We start from the raw sequence: 25,258 nt of genomic DNA, 5'->3' as shown, positions 1-25,258 counted from the left end.
TGCCACACTTAGAAGACAATAACTATGAATGAGGGGTGTAGAATAGTCAGAGTGCTTACTTAGCATGCACGAGGCCCTATGTCCAATTTCTAGCACCAAAACTAGCAATACCACCCCAGCCCCACACAGACACAAAATGAAGAAAATAAATAAAATAAAATAAAAGGTAGGAAAACAGTTAAAGTAATCAGTATATTTGGAAAATCCCTAAGTAAAAAAATGTGATACAACAGACTTCAATTAATCAAGAACTTTGGTTCTGGCTGGCCATGATGGCACAATGAGCGCCTTTAATCCCAGCACTTGAAAGACAGAGACAGGCAGATCTCTATGAGTTTGAGACCAGCCTGGTCTACACAAGTTCTAGGCCAGCCAGGGCTACATAGTGAGCTTCTGTCTCCAAAAAAAACCCCACAACTTTGGTTTCTAAAGTTCTAAAAAGATATTGTTTACTACTTAATATTTGTAAGTGGTTATATGTTTGTGATTTCTTTGAAATATAACTTATTTTTTTTTAATATTTATTGAGCATGTATCTACTAGAGAAAAACAAAGATTGAAACACACCTAAGCCCTGATAGAAGACACTTTCTTTAGAGGGATGACATTTATAGAAACGGTAGGAAGGCACAAAGTAGGGGTACACACAAATGGCAGAATAAGACATGCTCATCTAAGACTGAAGAGATGGCTCAGTGGCTAAGAGCACCTGCTGCTATTGTAAAGGACCCGGATTCTATTCTCAGCACCCACATCAGGTGGCTCATAATCACCTGTAACTCCAGTTTCAGGGGTTCTGGCCTCTGTGGCATCTACATGCATGTGAAGTACATACATATGCTCAGGACACACACACACACACACACACACACGCACACAAATGAATACATCTTTAAAAAAAGACATGCTCATTTAGTTATAAAGCAGAGGTAGTTCAATGGGAAAAAGAGATTAGCTGCAGTTTGTGGGGCAAAAAAGAAGTTAGGGGTGCAGATCAGGGAAGATACTAACAATAGATTTGAAGAACAGGTGGAATTCAGACAAAAGAGGCCTTCCGTTGGGAAAAAAAATGAAAAAATGGAAAATTATTCTGAAAAAAAAATTTTTATTTTGCAGAGACAGAAGTAGATAATATAATATTATCTACATAATAGTAGATAATATAAAAGGTAAAGGTTCAAAACTCTGTTAAGTCAAACATCTAGGCCAGAGAAGCAAATATTACCAATTAAAACATCTACTATTATACTATGCACTCCGCTGATGCTCTATAAATTCTTTTATATTAGTGACCTGTGGGTCCTGGCTGTACTTCCAGATAGAATTAGAGGGTGAAACAATCTTTATTCACACTACAACTCAGTAAACTGATTTTCTCAAAAAACTTACTTTTTCAATTCTGAGTACACAAAAAGTTGAGCAATAACAAGGACTCTCACGTTCTTTTCAATTTCAACATAGAGCTGACACTGAACATCAATTTGAAATGATGTAAAAACTATGTTGTTCCATGCACAGTGACTAAATCAAAGTCTTCTAGTCCCAGCTCTGTACTGAATAAGTTGCTTTGGTGAATGTAAAATGAGGAAGCCCAACCTAGATGATCTGGAAGGTGACCCCAGCTTTAAAACCTGATACTCTTTTGACCTCACCACCACCTTTTCTACAGAGATTGCTGTGCCAGGCAACCCTTGATTAAAACAATAAGCACTGGGAAGGCAGAGGCAGGCAGATCTCTGAATTCAAAGCCAGCCTGGTCTACATAGTGAGTTCCAGGCCAGCTGGGATTACAGGAAGACCCTGTCTCAAAAAAAAGACAAAAAAAAAAAAAAAAAAGGGGGAGGCATTTTTCTGGTCAGGGTGCATGATCAGCACTGGGAAGGCAGGTGGATATCTTGTGAGTTTCAGACCAGCATGGTTGGTCTACATAGCAATCCAGTCAGGACTACAAAGTGAGACCCTGCCTCAAAAACAAAACAAAACAGGTATTTACTGTTATAAAGACAAGACTACCCTTAGACCCTTTACTGAGCTTCTACTAAAGGCCAAACTTTCTATTAGGCATTCCATTTAAGTCTCAGATCTTGAGGGGCACTTTTTTTTTCTTTTCATTTATAAAGTGTTAGCCTTTCCTCACCTGTCCAATTCAATGACACATAGAAAACAGGATTCAAATCAGGGTACGACTTGAAAGCAAGCTCTAACCTTCAAAACTTGGTGTTTCAGTTAGACAGTGCAAATACCAGACAAACTAGAGAAGAGCTGAAGTGGGCTGTGACTATGGTAATCTGGAGGGTACCTGGTTTTCCAGTAACAGTAGCTCACCGCGTTGTTGCTATGTGGGAATGGACAAGTGGAGCCAGATGCTTGGGGGAGAGGAGATCTGATTTTCAAATGAAGCAAAGTCTTGATGGCTTTCAGCTTCTACTTTAAAAAGTTCTAACCTGCTGTGGGGAATCCAACTCAGTGGTAGGGTATCTGCCTGGCATGTGTTAAGGCCTTCAATTCAATCCCCATCCCTCCTCTATCTCCAAGACTGAGAGCTTAATATTACATAATTTTCCAAATTCCCATGTAAGACCTGAAATACAGGCATCAGCAATAAGGTCTAGGCTTAGGAGAAGGCTTAGTCTATCTACATCTTAGAATTCTAGCTCTAAGACTTCAGCCAAGTGACTTTAGTTCTCTCCATTTGTGAAGTGAAAACAAAATCACCTATCTTGCACAGTGCGTGGAAGATAAAAAGATCAGCATAGTATCTAACACAGAGGAAGAGCCTGACAAATGACAGCTATTACAACCCTTCATGATCCACAAAGCTCTTCTTCATAACTATCCAAAGTTTATCGTTCCGGGGTGTGGTGGCGCACGCCTTTAATCCCGGCAGTCGGGAGGCCAGCCTGGTCTACATAGTGAGTTCCTGGACAGCTGGGGCTACAGGGAGAGCCTGTCTCAGAAAAACAAAACAAAATTAAAGAATAAAAGAACAAAAAAACCCACCAAAGTTTATCTTTAAAATGTCATAGCTGGTCAATTTTCTGTGAATCTAAAATATTTTCAAATAAAGTTTTTTGTTTTGAGACAGGGTCTCACTACAAAGCACTGCCAAATAACTTTATTTTTTAAAAAACGTGTCATCTACAGTAATTTCCAATGGACTTTAACCAAACTTCACAGTTATCCTAAACCTAAAATCAAAACTGTCAATTACTGTTTTCAGTCTCTAATAATATTTTTAAAATAATATTACAAATGTGTCACAAGGAAAGCACGAGATGAGTCCCCAGAGCGGTCTGCGAGATTCTCTACATCGTGCAAGGGTTATTGGCCCCACGACATATTTGGGTGAACCCAAAGAGGGAACTGAACTAACAGCACTAGCAAAACAATTGTCCTTCCCCTTGATGGGACAGGAGCAGGTGGCTCTGTGCCCCAAGGAATATCATTTTATTCTTAGCCACATGCCCTGGCCAACAGCTGGGTTCTAGCCTCCTTCAGCCTTCGCAGAGCAGGGTTTCAGAGTGAGGCCAGCCGGCAGGTTAAAGGGAACGAGGGAGGGGCCCCGGCAGCTCGGCCGCAGTCCCCACGGCGGGTGCTGTCACCGCAGGGCGCGCCGCCGCGGCAGCCCGGGCGTGGTGACCTCAGGACCTCCGGAGGGGAAGGAAGGCGCGCGGAGCCCAGCCATCCCGGTCCTCGCCCGGCCCCAGTCCCGCCGCTGCTCTCACCGTCTCGGCTTCGGTGTGCTGGGGTCCGGCACTCTGACCCCCCATCACCCCGCGGAGGAAATTCATCTTGCCCCTCGGACGCCGGCCTCACCAGCCCCTCAGCGAAAAGAAAAACACAGCCTCCCTCGCCCCAGGAAGGGCCTGGCCCCGGAGTCCGCGCTCCGAGCACCCCGGCCTCCGCCACCACCGCCACCCACTCAGCAGCCGCTCCAGCCCCCAGAGCCCGGAAACAGCCGCCGCCGCCAGCCGCGATGCGCATGCGCGGGGACGTGGCGTTACGTGGCGGCTCGAAGGGCGAAGGTAAAAGGGGAGAGCAGGGAGCCCTAGGTCCGCGAGGCCCCGCCCACTGCCCACCCCGGGCGCTCCCCCTCCCCCGCAGAGCCACGCCTTCCCCTACCCCCCCACCCCCGCCTTGCGCCGCTCGCTGCTGCTGGCCGCGGTCACCCACGTGGTCACAGCCCTGCCCTGTCGGCTGGGGAGGATCGGATTTGGTTACGTGTTTTGGCTTGTAGGGTGTTTAATTGTAGCTGAGCGGGACGATCTGCAAGCTATCAAACCCAAGGGCTTATTTTGTAGATCCGAAAGTGAAATTTTCCGTTGGTCGACGTGACAGGTAAGGAGGCTCCTGGCTCCTGGCCCCTGGGAGGTTTCGTTTGATTTTTCGGTTTAGCGGAACGAGCTGGTGGCCTTCGGATCCTTGTAGATTGCATTTCTTTTCAGGGCTTTGTTTGGTGGCAAAAGGGGTGCTAGAGACCTCTCACTCCACTGCCACTGGAGGGCGCGTTTCTCAGCTCTTGCTCTTCAAACCAGCCAAAAAAGAATTCCTAGATCTAAATAGCAGGTACACCGCTAATTTTCAAGTGCTGTGAGGTGGAACGCCATCGAGCCTATATTTACCTTACTCTAGTAAGAAATCAGTTGTTTCAAAGCGTCAGCTTGGTAATCAGTAACATTATGTTTTGTCGTTAACTCTCAATTACTGCATTTTCAGTGTTTCTCTTTTAAACATGCAAAAAACATAGTTCTTCCAAATCAGTTTACCTGTTGTTTTCGAAATGAGGTTGCCAGGTACACATGGTTCTAGAATAGTCTTGTAATTTCTTGAGACTGAAAAGCTGTTTAATTAGCTAACTAACTGACTCATGCGCCTCTCCGTTTCAATTCCCCATTCGTTTCAGATGCGACGTTTAATACTGGACTCATATCTTCACCAGCCTCCCTTGAAAAAAAAATCCGTATACTTCCACTGCATGCCCAGCCATGGTCCTTTATGTAAATACCTAAACCAGAAGGATGAAACTGGGAAGACTTGGGTTCCCACCCCCACATGTCTCATCAGTAGTCAAATGTATGAGTCCTATTTATTGAATATTTCTCAAACCCCTCCTCACTGCATCCTCTTTGCCTGTTGATATGACTTATAGTCTTCCTATCATTCTCACTGGGATTACAGCCTCCTCCTAACCAATTTGTCTGCATTAAGTGCTGGCTTCCCTCAGTGCACCCTCGGTGAGCCCAAGTAGAAAATATCTGTCCCTGTCAGTCCTTGTATTAAAATTCTCCAATGGAGTCAGGGTTGGTGGCGCAGGCCTGTAGTCCCAGCACTCGGTTGGCAGAGGCAGGTGGATCTCTGTGATTTCAAGGCCAGCTTGGTCTGCACAGTGAGTTCCAGGACAACTGGAGCTACAGGGAGACCCTGCCTCAAATACACAAAAATAAATAAACAAACAAATAAATAAATAAATTCTCCAGTGTTTCCCGGTCTGTGTAATAAAATCCAAACTCCTTAGTTTGGCAGGCATGCCTCTCTGGCCTCTGCCTACTTCCCAGGCTCCTGCCTCCCTTAATGAGCTCTGACCATTTTCTCTTGCCTCAGAATGTCCTTCCCTTCTTCATGTGGAAGACTTTTGCTAGTTCCTGAAGCCTCACCTCTGGCATTATCTGAACGAGTTCCTTGAAATCAAGATGCATGTCTACATGCTATCACTTTGCAGGTGTAATATGTGATGGGGACTGAATTAAATTAGCTTGCTAAGCCAAGCCTAATAACAGAACCTTGTTTGCCATTTGTGTATCTATTGCTAACCACTGTCTCATAAAAAATGATTTTGAGGATAAATGAATAAATTGTTGGGTGAATATGTGAATATTATGCTAAGGAAGGGGTTCTTTTTTCTACCTGTGAATTATAGAACACATACTTTATGGTCTATAGTGAGAGCATGTTTTAGTCCCTAAGTTTTAAACCTGGGCAACTTAGAGAGTGGCAGGCTACTACTGTCAAAAATACTGTGTGCTAAGTAGTGTCCTGCATTAAAATCCAGCGCTTGACATTTTGCTTCAGACATTTTCCATGGGGCCATTTTGTCACTGCCTAAAAAAAGTAACCAATAAATGCTAGCATTTTTAATACCAAGTAATGCCTGCAAAGAAGCTCACCCAGTCCCTCAGCTTCATCTTGCCTCTTTCCTGAAACTCATTCTATTCTGTCCTAAGGGATGAGGGTCTGATCTGAGATGGAGGGAGCTTAGAGATAGCTATTCCTTTTATTTGGTCTGAAACACAACACCTTGACATTTTAACAAAATTGTTTTGAGGTACAAGCTTTAGCAAATGTCTTGTTTTAAAATTTTGTGGGCAAGGTCATAACAGCTTATTATGACTTTTCCTTCATTTGACCCATTTTCTTCTCTAATAGCATCCCTGGGGCAGGAAGGACTATGGGCAGAAGGCATGGACACTTGGGTACAAAAGTGATGGCACCCAAGTTCCCTGGCCTTTTCCCTGCTTCTGTTTTGCTCAATACTTCCAATCTAAAGAGGAGGCAGAGAAGGTCTAATTTGTCCCCCAGTTAGAGTCTGAGGGGAGAAGCCATGACTCCATTTTTTTTTTAATATTTTATTTTTTATTTTTATTTTTATGTGTATGAATGTATTGTCTGCATGTATGTAAGTGCACCTGTGTTGTGCAACGCCTGTGGAAGTCAGAAGAAAGTGTTGAATTACCCCGGAACTGGAGTTATAGATGGTTGTTAGCTACCATGTGGGTGCTGAGAATTAAACCTGGGTCCTCTGCAAGAGCAGTCAGTGCTTTTTACTGCTGAGCCAGCTCTCCAGTCCCAACTCTATATTTTAAAAAATATTTTATTTTTATTTTATGTGTATGAGTGTGTTGCCTGCATGTATGTCAGTGCACCTGTGTTGTGCAATGCCTGTGGAGGTCAGAAGAGGGTGCCAGATACCCTGGAACTTGATGGTTGTTAGCTGCCGTATGGGTGCTGGGAACCATGAACCCAGGTTCTCTGCAAGAGCAGCCAGTGCTCTTAACCACTGAACCATCTCTTCAACCCCTATGATTCCATATTTAGGAAGAAGGTTATCATTAATCCATTAACACTGGTATTTTTAGAGACAAGTTAGGCACCGTGTGTTCTTCCTGTTTGTACTCTTTCATATGTCAGAATTCTCCAGCATGGTAGTTTCTTAAGAACCATTTGTGAAAGCAAGAGAAACCATGAAAACATTGTGATTTCCTGGCTTCTTCTTCTTCTGACTCTTGTAAGTCTAAAATTCAGCATAAGCATGCTACGTATCAGTAAAATACCCATAATCTAGAATTTCAAGATGAAAATAATTTTCTGTTTCCGAACCCAAACCTAACAACAGCATCTAATAAAATTCATTTGTTTGAAATCAATATTTTGTTAAAATTAATTCTTTCAGTGGCTGACTTTGCCAATCCTTTTTTATTTTCTCATGGAAAACTCAGCAAAAACAATGAAATATCATTGCACAAGATTGTTTTATAAGTGGAAGGTGGTGTGGTGGGGAAATGTTGGTCCATACCTTCTTAGGGAGATGAGTAGAAGTGATCATTTGTGTTTAAAGTACATCACATTCAGATTTTTAAAAAAATTTTTAATAACCACATGATTAGAAGAAGCATTTCATTACAGAGATTTAACATATTCAGTAACACATTCCAGAGCAAGAGCACATCTCTTTCAGAAGCAGGTGCAAGTTTCTAGATTCACAATTCAGTTAATACAGTTATACAATATTGAACTCAGTATAAGCCCTGTAAGACATAAAATTGAATGAGTTTTTTAACCTTTAAAAAAATGTCCATTTCATTTTAGAATATATTGTTCCTTGCAGAAAGACTCATTGTTTTTGCTACTAACACTGAGATGTTGGTGAATGCATCTCTAATCTGTATGCATCTGATTATTACTAGTCATAATCGGTTGCACTTGGATCTTTGGCACTGTGTATGTCTATAAAGTCATTGGGTAGATTTCACATTCAGATTTTTAAAGCCTACTTACTGGTAAATCAATGTCCCAAGACATTATTAATACAACTATTCATTACTGTCCATTTACCAAACAACATACAGCAAAATAAATTGATGAGGCAGCTGTCAAACGTCATGACTAATCAATAATAACAATGTCAAGTACATATAGCTTTTATTTGCTAAGCTCTGTTCAAAATGCTTTACATAAAATAATTTACTTGGGCTGGAGATATAGTTCTTAGAAAGTTTGCTTGTGGGAGGGAGGCTGGAGAGATGGCTCTGTAGTTAAGAGCACTGACTGTTCTTTCAGAAGACCCAGGTTCGATGCCCAGCACCCACATGGCAGCTAACAACTGTCATAACTCCAGTTCCAAGAAACTCAACATCCTCTTCTGACCTCTATGGACATTGTACAACATGAGTGCACTTACATGCAGGCAAGACACTCATACATAAAATAAAAATAAAGTTTAAAAAAAAGGAAAAAAAGCTTGCTTAGAGCTAGAAATGTAGTTCAAGTTGGTAGAGTGCTTGCCTAGCATGTGTGAAGTCCTGGGTTTGATCCCCAATACCACATTACCTCAAGGAAGCAATGGCAAGCAGATCAGAAGTTCAAGATACCTAGGAAGTTTGATTATACCCTGCCTGAAAACAAAACGCACCCCCCCACACACAAGCTTGCATAACAGTTATGATACCCTTAGGTTCAATCCTCAGTACCACAATAATAATGCTGATAATAATAATCTTCAGTTTATTATTGTTTGTTTGGATATTTTGTTTTAGTTTGGGTTAGTTTTTGAGAGGGGGCCTCATTTTGTAGCACTGGCCAGCCTGGAACTGGATGTGTAGACCAAGCTAGCCTCAAACTCACAAAGATCTGCCTGTCTCTGCCACCCAGTGCTGGGATTAAAGGCACATTCCACCACATCTGGCCTTTGTTATATTATTTTGAGCCAGGATTTTACTTACTCTGTAGCTCAAGTTAGTCTTGAGCTCTTCCTCCACATCTAGTGCTGGAATTATAGTGTGTACCACCACACCTGGCCTAATAATAATTTACTTAATCCTCACAGACAGCATGTGAGATAGTGTTATTCTGTAGTAGAAATGAAGAAATAAGTCCAGAGAGTTAACTTGACCAATAATTTCCTGCTAAGAAAGGGCGGGCATGAACTTGAGGTGACTGGAAGTTCCAGAGCCTTTGCTCCTGCACTCTTACCCTCTAGACTCAAAGCAGTGATCATACAAGTCTGCTCAAATGTGATGTAGGTCTTTCCTGACTGTTGGGACTTGCAGCCTCCTCATACTGCCTCCCCCTGCTTTGCTTATCCTGTCTTTGTAGCTCTTATTAATTTAATACATCATTGTATGCCAGTATTTTTTTAACTTCTTATATTTTACTTTTTTGATTTTTTAAAAAATATTTTATTTATTATTTTTATTTTATGTGTATGAGTGTATTGCCTACATGTATGTGAGTGCACCCGTGTCGTACAATGCCATAGAGGTCAGAAGAGGGCTTCAGATTCCCCTGGAACTGCAATTAAGGAGTGCCATGTGGGTGCTGGGAATCGAACCCGGGTCCTCTGCAAGATCAGTCAGTGCTCTTAACTGCTGAGCCATCTCTCCAGCCCCTTCTTTTTTTTAAAATAATTTATAAGCCAGGTGTGGTGGTGCATACCTTTAATTTATTATTATTATTATTGTTATTATTATTATTTTGGTCTTTTTGAGACAGGGTCTCCCAGTAGTCCCAGCTGGCCTGGAACTCAGTATGTAGACCAGGCTGGAATCAAACTCACAGAGATCCGCCTGTCTCTGCCTCCTGAGTGCTGGGATTAAAGGCGTGTGCCACCATGCCTGGCTATTATTTTTTATTTATGTGCATGAGTGTATTGCCTGCTTGTGAGTAAGTACACCTGTGTCATGCAATGCCCGAAGAGGTCAGAAGAGGGTGTCAGATTCCCCTGGAACTGGAGTTACAGATGGTTGTTAGCCACCATGTGGGTGCTGGGACTTGAACCTGGGTTCTTTATAAGAACAGCCAGTGCTCTTAACTGCTGCGCTCTCTCTCCAGCCCCTAAATTTTTTTATAATTTCATAGAGTGTTGTATTTGCATTATGTCTACCTCTCCTAGTCCCACAATCCCTCTCAAGTTCTTGCCCTCTTTATTATTGTTACATATACATACAGTTATAAACATACATATTTTAATATACATATATATATAAAATGCACTGAGTCCATTTAGTGGTCCTTGTGTACACCTGTATGCACAATATTTGACATACTTCATTGGACCTATTATACTGTCAAATGTGCCCTAGAGGAAAAAAGTCCTGCCAGTTGTAAGAAACAATCTACCACAGAAGCATATTAATTTTAGGTTCTATCAAATGGGAAAAATGTGCATTATAGGATTCATAAAATATAGTATTTAAAAAAAGTACCTTTATTATTTTATGTGTGTGAGTGTATTGCCTGCATGTATGTAAGCGCACCCTTGTTGTGCAATGCTGCGGGGGTCAGAAGAGGGCATTGGATCCCCTGGAACTGGAGTTAGGACAGTTATTAGCTGCTGTGTGGGTGCTGGGAATCAAACCCAGGTCCTCTGCAAGAGCAGCCAGTGTTCTTAACTGCAGAGCCCGAGCACTGGCTATTCTTGTACTTCTTTCTGTTTATTGCTCATTCCTCCCCACCTCTAGAATTCTAACCCCATGAAAGCAAAGATACTAGTCCTTTTCTGAGTTGTTTTGTCTCAGTGTTTAGCACAATATTTGACCCATGGGCACACTTGGTAAGTCTAATTCTCCAAGAGAGGAAATTGCCATGCACTGTGGACTTGCCTACATAGAAGTAAAAAGTCTACAGTTGTTAGTAAGCATAGTATGACAGCCAGACTTCCTCTGTCGAGTCTGAACCAGAGTCCTCAGAATTTGTTTATTTATTTATTTATTTATTTATTTATTTTCTTTTTCTTTTTTCTTTTTTTGTTTATTTTTTGGTCTTTTTGAGACAGCCCCAGCTGGCCTGGAACTTGCTATGTAGACCAGGCTGGCCCTGAACTCACAGAGATCCACCTGCTTCTGCCTCCTGAGTGTTGAGATTAAAGGCATGCTTCACCATGCCTAGCCTTATTTTTTTCTTTTTGAGATAAGATCTCATGCAGGCTGGACTGGGCTTCAAATTACTATGTAGCTGAGCCTGGTCTTGAACTCCAGATTCATTTCCCTCTACTTCCAGAGTGCTGAGATTACATTCACATACCACGCTTGTCTTGAAAATTTTACTAATATAATAAATTTTGTTTATAAGTATTTTGGTGGCCTTCAGTGATTAAATTAATAATTTTTATCACACCTGTGGAAGGAAGCACTTTCCATTTTTACCATCAGATCTCAGCCCATTGAAAAAACTATCTCAGCCCCCCTGTAGCCAGCATACCTTGCTTTGAGTATGATATACTATGCTAATGCAGTGATGTTCTTTGTTCTTTTAGAGAGTGATAGGTTCATATGGTTAGTTAGACTTTTCTGTCACATGTAGCAAAACACTTGGCAAATATGACTTGAGAGGAAATTATTTATTTTGCTCAGTTTTAGAGATTTCAGTCTATGATGGGGAAGGTAGAGTGGAACTGCTCACATGGTGGCCAGGAAGCAAAGAAATGTTGTTGCTCTGGACAGCTGGCTTTCTCCTTTTTCCACCCTTTATTCCATCCATGGCTCCAGCCTGTAGGGTGGTGCTGCTCACCCCTGTTAGTAAATTCTCTCTAGAAGTGCCCTCACAGATATAAGGTGTGTTTTACTCAACTCCGGGTTCATCTTAATTCAATCAAGTTGACAATCAAAATTAGTTACCATTGGCTGTAATTCCAGCACTTGGGATGTAATAGACATGTAGACTGAATGAGAATGTCCCTCATAGACTCCCAAGTATGTGGACATTTTGTCCCCAGTTGATGGTGCTGTTCTGGAAGGTTTTAGGAGGTGCAGCCTTGGTGGAAGAAGTAGTCACTCAGGGTGGGCTTTGAAAGTTCTTAAGCTTTGTCAGATTTCCAGTCACTCTCTGCTTCTTGTGCCTGCTTGAAGATGCCAGCTCTCAACTTTCCACTCTAACCACCTCTGCCATCATGATGGACTCTTGCCCTTCTGGAGTTGTAAGCCAAATAAACTTCCTTCTGTAGGTTGCCTTGGTCATGGTGTTTTATCAAAACAACAGAAAAATAACTAATACAGAAGTTGGTACCAGGAGTGGGGGGTTGCTGTGAAGAATTTGACCATGTGGGTGTCTGGAGGAATGTGGAAGACTTTGGAAGCTTGAACTATAAAATTGGTTGAATGCTGCAAACAGAGCTTAACAAGCAGCTCTAGTAGGAGCCTAGAAGAAAGTAGTGCTGAGAACAAAATAGTTCCAAATAAGGACTTAAGTGGCAACAGGGATGCTTTGGCAGAATCTGGCTGCTGTCTTCCCACAGGCTAAGAGCTTGCCTGAGGCAAAGTTTGCAAAGGAATGGACTGATTTCTTCAGCAGAGGAAAATTTTAAGACGACTTAACATTGAATCAATGGTATGGTTTTTAATGGTGAATATTATGGAGATCTACAATGAAAAAGAGCAAGTAGGGCAGAAATAAATGCAGAATGTACAATTTGGATTGAAAAAGAACACTAGAAAGATTAATATTGGCTCCAAAGCATGTGCTGAAGGCGGTTTCAGGGAGCCCTCAAGGCCAGGCAGTGTACAGGAGGGGTGTCCCTGTGTAAAGAAAACTCTAACAGAGCTACTGCTCTCTTTGATAAGGAGATTAGAGCCATTAAGGAGTAACCTGCAGATTTGCACTTAAACAATGGAAAGAGTACTTTCAAGGCAAGACCACACCTAGCTAAACCTTTCACTTGTGAAAGGAAGATGCTGGAGGGGTTTTCTGCCTAGAAAATCACAGCATAGAAAAGCTGCTTAATATGCATGAAGCAAGCCAAGGTTCACCCTAAGCTGGCAGCTGAATTTGGCAGTGTCTTTCACATGGTGCTAGCTTTAAAAGGCATGAAAGATACAAAAATGAAGGGATCATCAGTTCTTCCTCCATGGTTTCAGGGAGCCCCCAAGGCCAGGCAGTATACAGCAGGGGTGTCCCTGTGTAAAGAAAACTCTAACAAGCAATTGTGTGAAGCTGTGAACTTGAAGTCTTGTTGGCAGTGGCGACCTTCAAGATATTGGAGATGCTAGAGCTATGATACATCTGCCAAGAAGAGCTGCATACAGTGAGTGGTACCAGCCCAAGAGAGAGATTTATGTTGCACTCAGCAAAGCTAGAGGGGCTGAGCCATCTAAGCCCTTTGGAAGTAAAGTGCCAGAAGTTGGACATAGAACTACTGAATTTAATGTTTGTCCTGCTGTTTTCAGTTTTGTTTTGGTTCAATATTTCCCCACAATGCCCCCATTCCTCCCTTTTGAAATAAGAATGTATATTTGGTTCCATTATATGTTGGAAGTATGTAATTTGTCTTTTGATTTTACAGGGGCTTACATTTAAGAGATTACCTTGAGTCTCAGCAGAGACTTTGGATTCTGAACTTCTGAATAGTATTGAGACTGGTAAAGACTATTAGGACTTTTGAAGGTAGACTAAATGCAGTTTGCATTTTATATGGTCTTAAGCCTATGGCGGCCACGGAGTAGAATGTGATGGTTTGAATGAGAATGATTCCCCCATAGCCTTCAAGTATTTGGACATTCTGTCCCCAGTTGGTGGTGCTATTTTGGGAGGTTTTAGGAGGTGCAGCCTTGCTGGAGGAAACATTTCACTGGGAGTGGACTTTGAGAGTTCTTAAACCTTACCAGATTTCCAGTTACTCTCTGCTTCCTGTGCCTGCTTGAAGATGTAAGCGCTCAGCTTTCTACTGTGGCCACTTCTGCCTCTATGTCTCACCTGCCATGATGGACTCTTGCCCCTCTGGAACCAAATAAACTCTTCCTTCTATAAGTTGCCTTGGTCATGGTCTTTTATCACAGCAACAGAAAAGTAACTGATATAAAGCAGGATATCAGCTGGGCGTGGTGGCGCATGCCTTTAGTCCCAGCACTTGGGAGGCAGAGGCTGGAGGATCTTTGTGAGTTTGAGGCCAGCCTGGTCTAGTCCAGGACAGCTGGGACTACAAGCAGACCCTGTCTCAAAAAAAAAACCAATAAATAAATAAATAAATAAATAAAATAAATAAGCAGGAGAATCAGGAGTTCAAGGCCAGTGTTAACTACAAAGTGATTTTTTTAAATTGAATTTTTGGGATTTTCATATGATGTAATTTGATGATTTAGAACAAAATGAATTTGGCATTAGACCAGGGACACACATATGGCTAAAACAAAAAAGATGCAAAAGAGCATATATGAAAATTTCTTACCATTCTTTGGCCACTCAGGCAATTAATATAAGCATTTTTGTATATCCATCCACACATATATATGTAATCCTCTTTTTGTTTACATGTGATATATCTTGCTAAGATATAGACTGTTCTATATCTTGCTCTTTTTTCCATTTTTTTTTTTTTTTTTTTTTTTAGTGGGACAGGGTATTAGACCCAGAACCTCACCCATTCTAATTCTAGGCAAGTGCTTTCTACCACTGAGGCAGTCTTTTCTACTCTTTTCTACTTAGCATGTCTTGGAGCTTGGCGATTGTTCCATATCAATCTACGGAATGCTTCCTCATCCTTTCCTAATGTGATATATTTTTGCTGTTGTTTTTGAAGCAAATTCTTATGTTTCTCAGGCTTCCCTCAAGCTTTCCATGTAGTACGACGATGCCCTTGAACTTCTGATACTCTTGCATTTATCCTCCCAAGTGTTGAGATTCATGGTGATGCCCTGTCTATGCAGAGCTAGGGATCAAATCCAGGGTTTTTTGCATGCTAGGCAAACACTCTGCTAGCCGAGCTACAGCCTAAGTGCTTTGAGGCACTTTTCAAAATATTGTTTAAGTTCAGGGATTCCTTAGAGGAAGGTGCAAGGAAGGGCTGGGTCCCCATCCTACTTTAATTGATTGGTTTCATGTGCTTATACTTCCTTTTTGATTAGAACAAAAAGATTCAGAGGCCACAGCGTTGGATGTGAGTTGGGACCAAGGTGAGGACTTGGAATAGTTGAGATATTGCACATGCTCTCAAGTTTAGGCTTCCCAAGCTCCACCCCTTTCAAAAGGAACCATGATTATTACTTACCTTCTGTAGTTGTTTGTAAGATTTTATTAGATAGGGCTGGAGAGATGGCTCAGCGGTTAAGAGCACTGTCTGCTCTTGCAGAGGACCCAGGTTTGATTCCCAGCACCCACATGATGGCCACAAACTGTCCTTAACTCCAGTTCCAGTGGAATCTGAAGCCCTCCTCTGACCTCCGCGGCATTGCAGGACACAGGTGAATTCACAAACATGCAGGCAATACACTCATGCACCTAAAAATATATTTTTTTAAAGATTTTATTAGATAATAATGCTTAAAACATAGTGAGAGCTTAGTGATAAAGCTTGCAATAAGACTTGGATCATCCTTGTGTGTATTATCAGTTTTTAAAATATTTTGTTTATTGCTGGGCGTGGTGGTGCATGCCTTTAATCCCAGCTCTCGGGAGGCAGAGGCAGGCAGATCTCTGTGAGTTCGAGGCCAGCCTGGTCTACATAGTGAGTTCCAGGACATATGGAGCTGCTGGGGAGACCCTGTCTCAAAAAGACCAAAATATATATATATATATTTTATTTATTTTATGTTTGAGTGTATTGCCTGCATGTGTGTAAGTGCACCTGTATCATGCAGTGCCTGCAGAGGTCAGAAGAAAGCATTGGATCCCCTCGAATTGGAGTTACAGACAGCTGTTAGCCTCCATATGGGTGCTGGGAATTGAACCCGGGTCCTCTGCAAGAGCAGCCAGTGCTCTTAACCACTGAGCCATCTCTCCAGTCCCATATTATCATTTTCTTAACAACTGAACATATAAAGATAGGGCGTATGGTTGGTTTATGCTACTAAAAAGTCTATTCCTTCAAATGTGGCTTAATCTGAGCCATCAAGACATCTCCCCCAGGATCTGGGCTTGCACTGTTTCTGGACTCTGTTCTTGTTGGTTTCTCTTCCCAGCTTCATAGTGGGTCAAAGTGGTTGCCAAGACCTATAGTCCTAGTCTCCCAAGTCCAAGTTCATCATCTGAGCCATCAAGACATCTCCCCCAGGATCTGGGCTTGCACTGTTTCTGAACTCTGTTCTTGTTGGTTTCTCTTCTCAGCTTCATAGTGGGTCAAAGTGGTTGCCAAGACCTGTAGTCCTAGTCTCCCAAGTCCAAGTTCATTAAGGAAGAATTCCACATCTTTTTCTCAGTAATCCCAGCCAAAGGCTTCCCAGGTCTCTGAATCTGATTGGGTCACGTGGCCCTGTATTAATTCATTTCCTGTGGTCCAGGGTTTGAGGTGTTCTGACTGACCTTGAGTTATGAGCCTACCTATAAAGCAAGAAGTGGGAGTCCTCAGCTCAGCTCATCTTGCTTTTTTTTTTTTTTTTAAAGACAAGGTCTTATGACAGGGCCCTGGCTGGCCTAGGACTTCCTATGTAGACCAAGTTGGCCTTGAACTCACAGAGATCCTCCTTTCTGTGCAAAAAAAAAAAAAAAAAAAAAAAAAAAAAAAAAAAAAAAAGAATATAACATAAAAACCAGGTGTGGTATCTCACGCCTTTAGTCCCAGCACTTGGGAGGCAGAGGAGGTGGATCTCTGAGTTCAAGGCCAGCCTGCTCTACAGCTGGGGCTATAGAGAGACCCTGTTTCAAAAAGATCAAAAATAATCATAATAATAATAATTTAATACTTACCTGGCAGGGGAGACACTATGACCAAGAAGGTGGTTTCCTAGGGTGAGGCTTATCCATTGCACGTGGGCTCTGCTGACCCCTGTGATTTCCCCAAATGCGAGAAACTCAACTGCATAATTTGTGGTAGTAGGGGACTGCATTCGATCTCTCCCCTAAAAAAAAAATAATTTAATTTGCATTGTATTTTTTGTTTGTTTTGAGAGAGGGTCTCCATGTAGCCCCAGCTGGCCTAGAACTTATTATGTAGATGGGACTGGCCTCTGCCTCCACGCCCAGCCTTGAATTGTATTTTTATCTTCAAGGCAGTCTATGCCTTTTTATAAAATGTATCCTCTAGGTAGTTCCATTTTTAAGAAAATACAGGTCCTGGCGTGGTGGCCCACGCCTTTAATCCTAGCACCCAGGAGTATTCTACAACTTTATGGTTTTGTCTTGGGATCCAGATACAATCTGCCAGTTGTCAGAGAAGACCACAGTCAGTACATCCTTGGTATGGCTTACAGATAGTCTCATGGTGGTTGGTGCTCACTGTGAGATTCCAGAGGTGCAATGTTCCATCCTAGGAGAAAGCAAACTGGTCATCAGAGGAGATGACAGCATCACTAACAAAGTGTGAGTGACCATGAAGAACATGCTGGGGTATGCCATAGTTGGTCTCATTCCTGGCCAGCTTCCACATGATGATGTTGTCTTGAAACACAGACAGGATCATGTCTGGGAACTGCAAGGTGGTGGCGATATGGGTTACCTAGCCATTGTGGCCTGTGAGGGTCCCAAGAAGGGTAATCTACTCTGTCACGACTACAGCTGATGTAGGCGTCACCACAGTGACAAGGATGGCACTGGATAGCTCAGGGAGTCCAGCACCAAAGGCACTGCCACCTTGGCCTTGTGGAAAGAGCCATAAGGTGGTTCTTTTATCTCCTCAAGCACACTGGTACAGGTGCGTCCACACACATCACACACACAATTCAAAAAAAAAAAAAACAAAACAACCAGGGCTACAGGGCTAGAGAGATGATCAGTGGTTAAGGGCACTGCCTGCTCTTGCAGAGAACCCAGGTTTGATTCTCAGCACCCATATGATGGCTAACAACTGTCCATAACTTCAGTTCCAAGGTATCTGATAACCTTTGTCTGGCCTCCATAGGCATTTTATACATGGATGCACCTTACGTGCAGACAAAATACTCAAACATATAAAAATAAATAAAAATTTAAGGGATTTTTCAATTTAAGTACAATGCAATGATTGGTTAATTATATTCTATAAATGTTAAAAAAAAAAAAAAAGGCCAGGCATGATAATGCATGCCTTTAATTCCAGCACTCTAGTGGCAAAGACAGGCAGATCTCTCTAAGTTCAAGGCCAGCTTGGTCTACATAGTGAGTTTCTGGCCAGCCAGGGCTACATAGTAAGACCCTATCTGAAAACAAAGAAAGAAAGAAACACGATAGCAACCCCCATCTCCTGAGATCCAAAGTCTCAGTAGGTCACTGCCATGGCCCTTCCACTTCCTGGGAGGGTGCTGCTAGCCTAGGCCTGGGCCAGAGCAAAATGAATATTTTATATTAATTTGATAGTATGGTAAATATCAGGATCTTTGGTTTTCATCCATTCAGAATTCATACCGTTTTAAACACAGCAGAGCAATGACATGTTTAACACATTTCTTTTGAGCATGTATTAGTGATTCTAATCAACATTGGAAGAACCGGCGTTGTGTGATGGGGGAGGATCTGGCTGGCATTCAGTGACTGCCTGCAGTTTTGCTCTTTTGCTTGGAGCTTTTAGAGGCTCGGCCTCTGGGTCTCTGCTCAGTTCTGGCTAGAGCTGCCTGCTGCAGCAATTTGGGCTTTCTTTTGCCAGCCTGGGAAGAGCGGTCCTTCCTATATGCAAAAATCTTGTCATCCCCCACCCACTGAGCCACATTGTGCACAGGACTTCTCTCATGGCACCCTTCCCCATTCCCTCCTCTGGAGTTAGAGTTGTAGAAGCTGATTGAAGATGGTGAAAGGAATTCTAGGAAGGACTGGAGGAAGGGGCTAGCATGTTGAGCAAGATCCTAGAAACTGAATGAAATTGCTGACTATTGTCTGCGGCTAGAGTATCACCCACATAGTTTTTTCTCCCCAGTACTTGAAATAGCTCACGGTACCAGAATACCAAAAACAAAACAGATGTGTTTGGCTTCTTGAATCATTGACTCAGCAAACATCTGAATCTCTCCCCATTGCACCAAGCCCTGCCATAGATCCTCTCTTTGGTGTATGTCTCATTTGAGACTGCTAGAAATTCTTATTCCTGTTTCACAGAATGAGGCCTGGTGTAGATCAGAAAGGCACATTTTCTTTGCAAACCTAGCAGACCTCAGTTTTCATTGCAACCCTGCCACTTTTAAACTAGGTCCTTGGGGAAAAAAAATTTTAAATGATGCTCAAGATGGAAACCAGGACTTGACACATGCAGGGAGGTGCTCTACCACTGAGCTATACCCCTAACCCTGTAGCACAGATTATTTAATTACTATCTGTGTTGTGATCACTGTGCACTGCAACAGAACACCAAAGAGTGTCCCAGATAACTTGGAGGTGGGCAGTGCAGGATGAAGCCCTAGATTATCACCTGACTCCAAGTTACATCTGTGCAGCCTGACAAGGCATTAGACTTGCTTTCTTTGTGGCTGTCTAGCTTTGTGGCTCTTCTGTCTCCAGCAATGCATCCTTATTCTGGGCAGGAAGAGTAACTGTGAGAGACCAAGAATATCTACTTGCTAAGGCTTCTCTCCCCATCCTTTCACCCTTTTAACCTTTTATTAATGAACTAATTTCAGAACCACAGAGATGTTGCAAAAGCTATATAAAGAATTCCTCTGTGCCCTTCACCTAGATCCTTCAGATGGTAGCTGTGCTTTATCATTTCTTTCTCTGCAAATCTATACATTTCTCTCTGAGCCATCCCTGAGGAATTTATTGGCATGCCCCAAAAGACTTCATCCTCAAATTCCCGAAGAAGAAACTATTTTCTTTATTTATTTATATATTTATTGTCATTTTGAGACAGGGTCTCCCTGTAACTTCTGCTGGGCTGGAACTCCCTATGTAGACCAGGCTGGCCTTGAACTCACAGAGATCTACCTGCCTCTGCTGGATTACAGGCCTGTGCCACCATGCCTGGCTTGAAACCATTTTCTTAAGTAACACAGTGGAGTGATTGAAACCAAGAAATGAACACTGTTGCATTGCTGTTATCTAAGCTACACTCCTTTAAAACATTTTTACCAGCATTTCCACTAAATATTCCTTAGGGAGGTAGGGAAGAGTAATTTTCAATGCAGATTAAATGTTGCATTTTGATGTCATCTCTTTCTCTTTTTATTTTATTATTTTTATTTTATGTGTATGAATGTATTGTCTGCATGTATGTGAGTGCACCCATGTTATACAATGCCACGGAGGTCGGAAGAGAGGGTCGGATTCCCCTGGAACTGGAGTTAAGCACAATTCATAGCCTCCATATGGGTTCTGGGAATCAAACCTGGGTCTTCTGCAAGAGCAGTCAGTGCTCTTAACCGCTGAGCCATCTCTCCAGCCCTGATGGTATATCTCTTTAGTTGCCTTTAATCAAGAATTGTTCTCACCCTTTAGTCCCAGGCAGAGCTCTGTGAGAAAAAAAAGAGTTTCTCCATCTTTTCCTGTCTCTCATTGTCTTGGCATGCAGAGTATAGCATAGGCTGTTTGTAGAATGCTCCTGCACTTCGGTTAGTCTGATTCTACTCCAGCATTATATTCAGAGATCCTACAGAATCCCTGTCCTCACAGTGCACCCTTTCAGAAGGCATAACACAGGCTGGAGAGATGGCTCAGTGGTTAAAACACTTGGCTGCTCTTGCAGAGCACACTAGTTCCAGTCCCAGGACCCACATGACTGCTTTCAACCATCTATAACTCCAGTTCCAGGGGATCTGATGTCCTCTTCTGACCTTCTTGGGCATTGAATGACACAGGTGCACTTACATACAAGTTATATATTCATACACAAAAAATAAAAATAATATTTTTTAAAAGAAGGCACATCTAATTGGCCCATTATTAATGATTTATATATATATATATGTATGTATGTATTTTGTGGGGGGGGTCTTTTTGAGAAAGGGTCTCCCTGTAGCCCCAGCTGGCCTTGAACTCTCCCTGTAGAACAGGCTGGCCTTGAACTTGTAGAGATCTGCCTGCATCTGCCTCCCCAGTGCTAGGACTAAAGGCATGTTACCACATCCAGACATATTATTTTTTTTCAGAGAGTCTCAGGTAGCCCATTCTGACCTTCAACTGTGTAGTTGAAGATGATCTTGAGCTCCTGATCTTTCCTCTGCTTCCTAATGCTGAACGTGCAGGTGTGTTACAGTGGAATATTTGCCATTTCCCTCATTTTGGAATTAAGAAGTTTAATTAGGGAGGGATGCTTTAAATACTTACCAAACTTTCACTTGGGTTTTGATTTTTGTTTGTTGGTAGTGGTGTTTTTATTTTTATTTTTTTGTTTTAGTGATGATGGAGTAAAATCTAGGGCTTTTTGCATGCTAGACAAGTGCTTTAACACTGAGGCAAACTCCCAGTCTTATCCATTTGAGTTCTTTCCCAATTCAGTAGTGATTGCCTCCCATGTGGAAAGCTTTCCAGGAAGCTCCTGCTTGTGACTTCCACACATCTTTTTTCTTTTGGTCTTTTTGAGACAGGTTCTCCCTGTAGTCCCAGCTGGAACTTGCTATGTAGACCAGGCTGGCCTCACAGAGATCCGCCTGCCCTGCCTACCAAGTGCTGGGACTAAAGGCACACCACCATGCTCAGCAACTTCTACTCATCTGCTAAGGATTATATTCATTTTTAGTTGGGAGAGTGCCTGAGAATCATGTTATTTTGCTGTTTTGTTTTAGTATAGGCACCCACTCTTAATAGAGAAGGAAGAAATAAAAATTAGGTAAGCAATTTACCAACTTAATAGCAGTGTTGTAATGATTAAGTAAATAATGCTTGACACTTCTGTCCCCAGTCTGTGGAGCAGTTTTGCTGATTTGTTTTGTTCTTCAATCATTTGAACAGCATGGCTAGTAAACTCCAGTCCAACCACTCTGCCAGTTTCCTATCACTGATTTTATAAAGTCTATGTTGTCAGCTGGGCATGGTGGCACACCAGCATCTGGGAGGCAGAGGCAGGCAGATCTCTCTGAGTTCAAGACCAGCCCAGTCTGCATAGCAAGTTCCAGGCCAGCTGGGGCTGCAGGGAGACCTTCTCAAAAAGACTGAAAAAAAAAAGTCTATATTCTCTCAAATCAATTCCAGCTTAAACCACCTCTGTACTATATTATTTATTATTTATGGGGGCTGGAAAGATAACTCAGCAGATAACAGCACTGGCTGCTCTTACAGAGGACCAACACCCACCTGGGGACTAACAACCATCAGTAACTCCAGTTCCAAGGGAATCCAACGCCCTCTTCTGACCTTTGCTGGCATTACCCAAATTGGGTACAGTTACACATGTGCAGGCAACACATTCATACACATAAAATTTTTTAAAAATAATAAATAAGACAGGTGTGGTGGTACATGCCTTTAATCTCAGCACTCGGGAGGCAGAGGCAGGCAGATCTCTGTGAGTTCAAAGTCAGCCTGGTCTACATAGTGAGTTCCAGGCCAGCTGGGGCTACAGGGAGATCCTGTCTCAAAAAAGACCAAAAACTAAATGAATGAATGAATGAATGAATGAAAATAAATAAGTGAATAAAATATTTTTAAAAAGAGCTGTTTCTGAAGTGGCCCTGTTAACTAGATGATGAACCTAGGCGTGGTGGTTCATGCTGTAATCACGGGACTTTAGAGGCTAAGGAGGATTGCTGTGAATTTAAGGCCAACCTGGGCTATTGTGTGAAATCCTGTCTCAAAATATAGAACAAACAAAACCACAAAAAGCCCACCTAGATGGAGACAGTATTATACGTATGTTCAGTAAAGACCTAATTCTGATTTCTTTTCATTTGGATGTTTTCTCCTCTCTTACTGTCCCAGACAGCTGTTTTTTGTTTTTTTCTTGATGATCATAGTCTGGAAAGACCTGGGAAGGGAAGATAAAGAATAGTGTCATTTACTTAGCTTTATAAATGAGCACAGTCATGTGTTTATTGATTTTTTTTTGTAGTTTTTAAAATATTTAGCAGAAAGAGAGGGAACTATAAAAAATATTTTCTCTCCTGCCAGCTATAAAAATTGGAATTTTAAAAATTCCCCTGTCACAGAGTTAGTATGAAGCAGCATGAAAATTTAATGATTGGCATCAGAATCTCCCTGATTTAACTAAAATTCTTACACTGAGCATCATGAAAAAATAATATCAGTACATGACAGACATAAAAAACGATGCTGGAAGGAGTCAGGTGGGGAATTCCATATACTGACTGATCACAGCTACATTAAAAATGTATACATAGGCAGAAGCTTAGAAGTGCAGTTAAGATGGGAATTAAGAATCGTTACATCATCTGGGGCTGGAGAGATGGCTCAGCAGTTAAGAACACTGGTTGTTCTTGCAGAAGACCTGGGTTCAAATCCCAGCATCCACATGGCAGCTAACAACTGTCCAGTCCCAGGGGATCCAACAGCCTCTTCTGACCTCCGCGGGCATTGCACGACACGGGTGCACTTACCTACATGCAGGCAATACACACATGCACATAAAATAAAAATAATAAAAATTTTTTTAAAAAGGAATAGTTTCATCATCCAGGCATGGTGGCACATGCCCATAGTCCCAGCACTTGGGAGGCAGAGCCAGGTGGATCTCTGTGAGTTCAAGGCCATCCTGCTGTATAAGTGAGTTCCAGGCCAGCTGGGGCTACAGGGAGACCCTGTCTCAAAAAAAAAAAGTTAATTACAAATAACAGACTCAGAGCCTATTAAGCAGAAACAGTTGTGGAAGAGAAGCACCATCTGGAGCTCTGTTACTTTGCTTGTGAGAAGCAGCCTACCAGACTCCAGCTACAGATGATGCCTGAGCCCAAATTTCATCCCTTCCACTTTGATGACATCACCTTCCTTCCTTCTGTTCTTCCTTTCTTTTACTCATCTTGTCTTTGCTTCTTACTAGAAAGTAAATGGCAAGATTAACTTTAAGAGAGAGAATTTGTAGTGGGGAGAACTGTAAGGCTAAACAGTGGCTTTATCTGTGTTTGTTCAACAAGCATGAGCTGAGCAACAGCTATGCCACTGGTGGTAAGTAATTATTAAAACAGACAGCATTGCCCTTGTGGAAGTTGCATTCTTGCGACGGACTAGCCCAGACCGGAACACTCAGTCTGACGGGAACAGGGAATCGGAGAGTGGGCAAGTATTCGGCGAGTGACAAACAGACACAACATAAGAGATAGTTGATAATCTGAATGTAATTTTCTAAAGTGGAGCATCAGATTTTATACAAGTTACAGAACAAGATTGTGCAAGCATCAGGTTGATCTCATGGTTAATCTTTTTTTTTTTTTTTTTCTGAGACAGGGTCTCTCACTGAAACTGGAGCTAGGCTGGAGGCCTCAAGCCCCAATGATCCTCCTGTCTCTGCCCACAGCAGAACTTAGGGTTACAGGTGTAAGGGCGGGCACACTTGGCTTTTTGTTTGTTTGTTTGTTTGTTTTTTGTTTTGTTTTTATTTTAATTAAAAGAAGCATTTCATTACAACAGCATTAACCTATTCAATAACATTTTTCTGAGCTAGGGTACATCTCTTTCAAAATTGGCTGTACATTTCTAGGTTTACAGATGAATTATTATGCTTATATAATCTTTTACTCATTATAAACTCTATAAGACATAAAATTAAATGAGGTTCCAACGTTTAAAAAAGATCTCCACTGCGTTGTCAAAACACACAGTTTCATACAGAAAAATTCATTTCAGGGCTCTTGACATTGAGACGTTTTCACATGCATTTCTAATCTCTATGTACATGACTATCACTGGTCACAGTCACCCACCTTCTGAGCTCCTCAGCATCTGAGCATGAATACAGCCTCCATACTCTGCTATCTGCCCCCACCTGCGGGGACCCTGTACAGGTAAAGCTCGAGGGGGACCACTCCCTGAAAGGAAAAACGGGCGAGAAAGAAGAGACGGAGCCCAAGCAAGTCCACTTGTCAAGGGTCGCTTTATTGTATTGCAAGCTTTTCTTATATACAGTTTGTATTTAGAAGGGGTTGAAGAAGTTGGTCAAAGGTTACAGCATTCTTATGGATATGGGAGAGGGACTGAGCAATTCAGCAACAGATGTTCCAAGAGATTACTGCATGACTCATTTTTCCGAGAACTGTTTGCAAGAGGAAGAGAAAGA

At 42.1% G+C, this 25,258-nt stretch overlaps 1 protein-coding gene and 1 non-coding gene across 5 annotated transcripts in view; one reads left to right on the top strand and one right to left on the bottom strand.

Moving 5' to 3' along the window:
- The window catches only part of Uso1 (USO1 vesicle transport factor), a 98,783-nt gene extending 94,765 nt beyond the window's left edge, over nt 1-4,018 (bottom strand). For 2 of the 4 annotated variants that reach the window (XM_008843492.3, XM_029568523.1), the window contains exon 1: nt 3,726-3,973. In XM_008843492.3, the coding sequence (XP_008841714.1) occupies nt 3,726-3,791 (66 nt within the window). In that variant the 5' untranslated portion in view covers nt 3,792-3,973. Of the gene's footprint in view, nt 1-3,725 lie in introns of all 4 variants that reach the window. The other 2 variants (XM_008843493.3, XM_029568521.1) reach the window with 2 other exon arrangements.
- Nucleotides 4,019-16,876: 12,858 nt separating this feature from the next.
- Nucleotides 16,877-17,039, top strand: LOC115072117. The gene has a single exon (XR_003851184.1). It is a non-coding gene; the product is annotated as a U1 spliceosomal RNA (small nuclear RNA).
- Nucleotides 17,040-25,258: the final 8,219 nt, after the last annotated feature.

The sequence above is a fragment of the Nannospalax galili genome, unplaced genomic scaffold (assembly GCF_000622305.1).
Source record: "Nannospalax galili isolate Female #2095 unplaced genomic scaffold, S.galili_v1.0 scaffold800, whole genome shotgun sequence".
Taxonomy (NCBI): domain Eukaryota; kingdom Metazoa; phylum Chordata; class Mammalia; order Rodentia; family Spalacidae; genus Nannospalax; species Nannospalax galili.
Note: the sequence above shows the minus strand (reverse complement) of the source record. Positions and strands in the feature narration are given on the sequence as shown.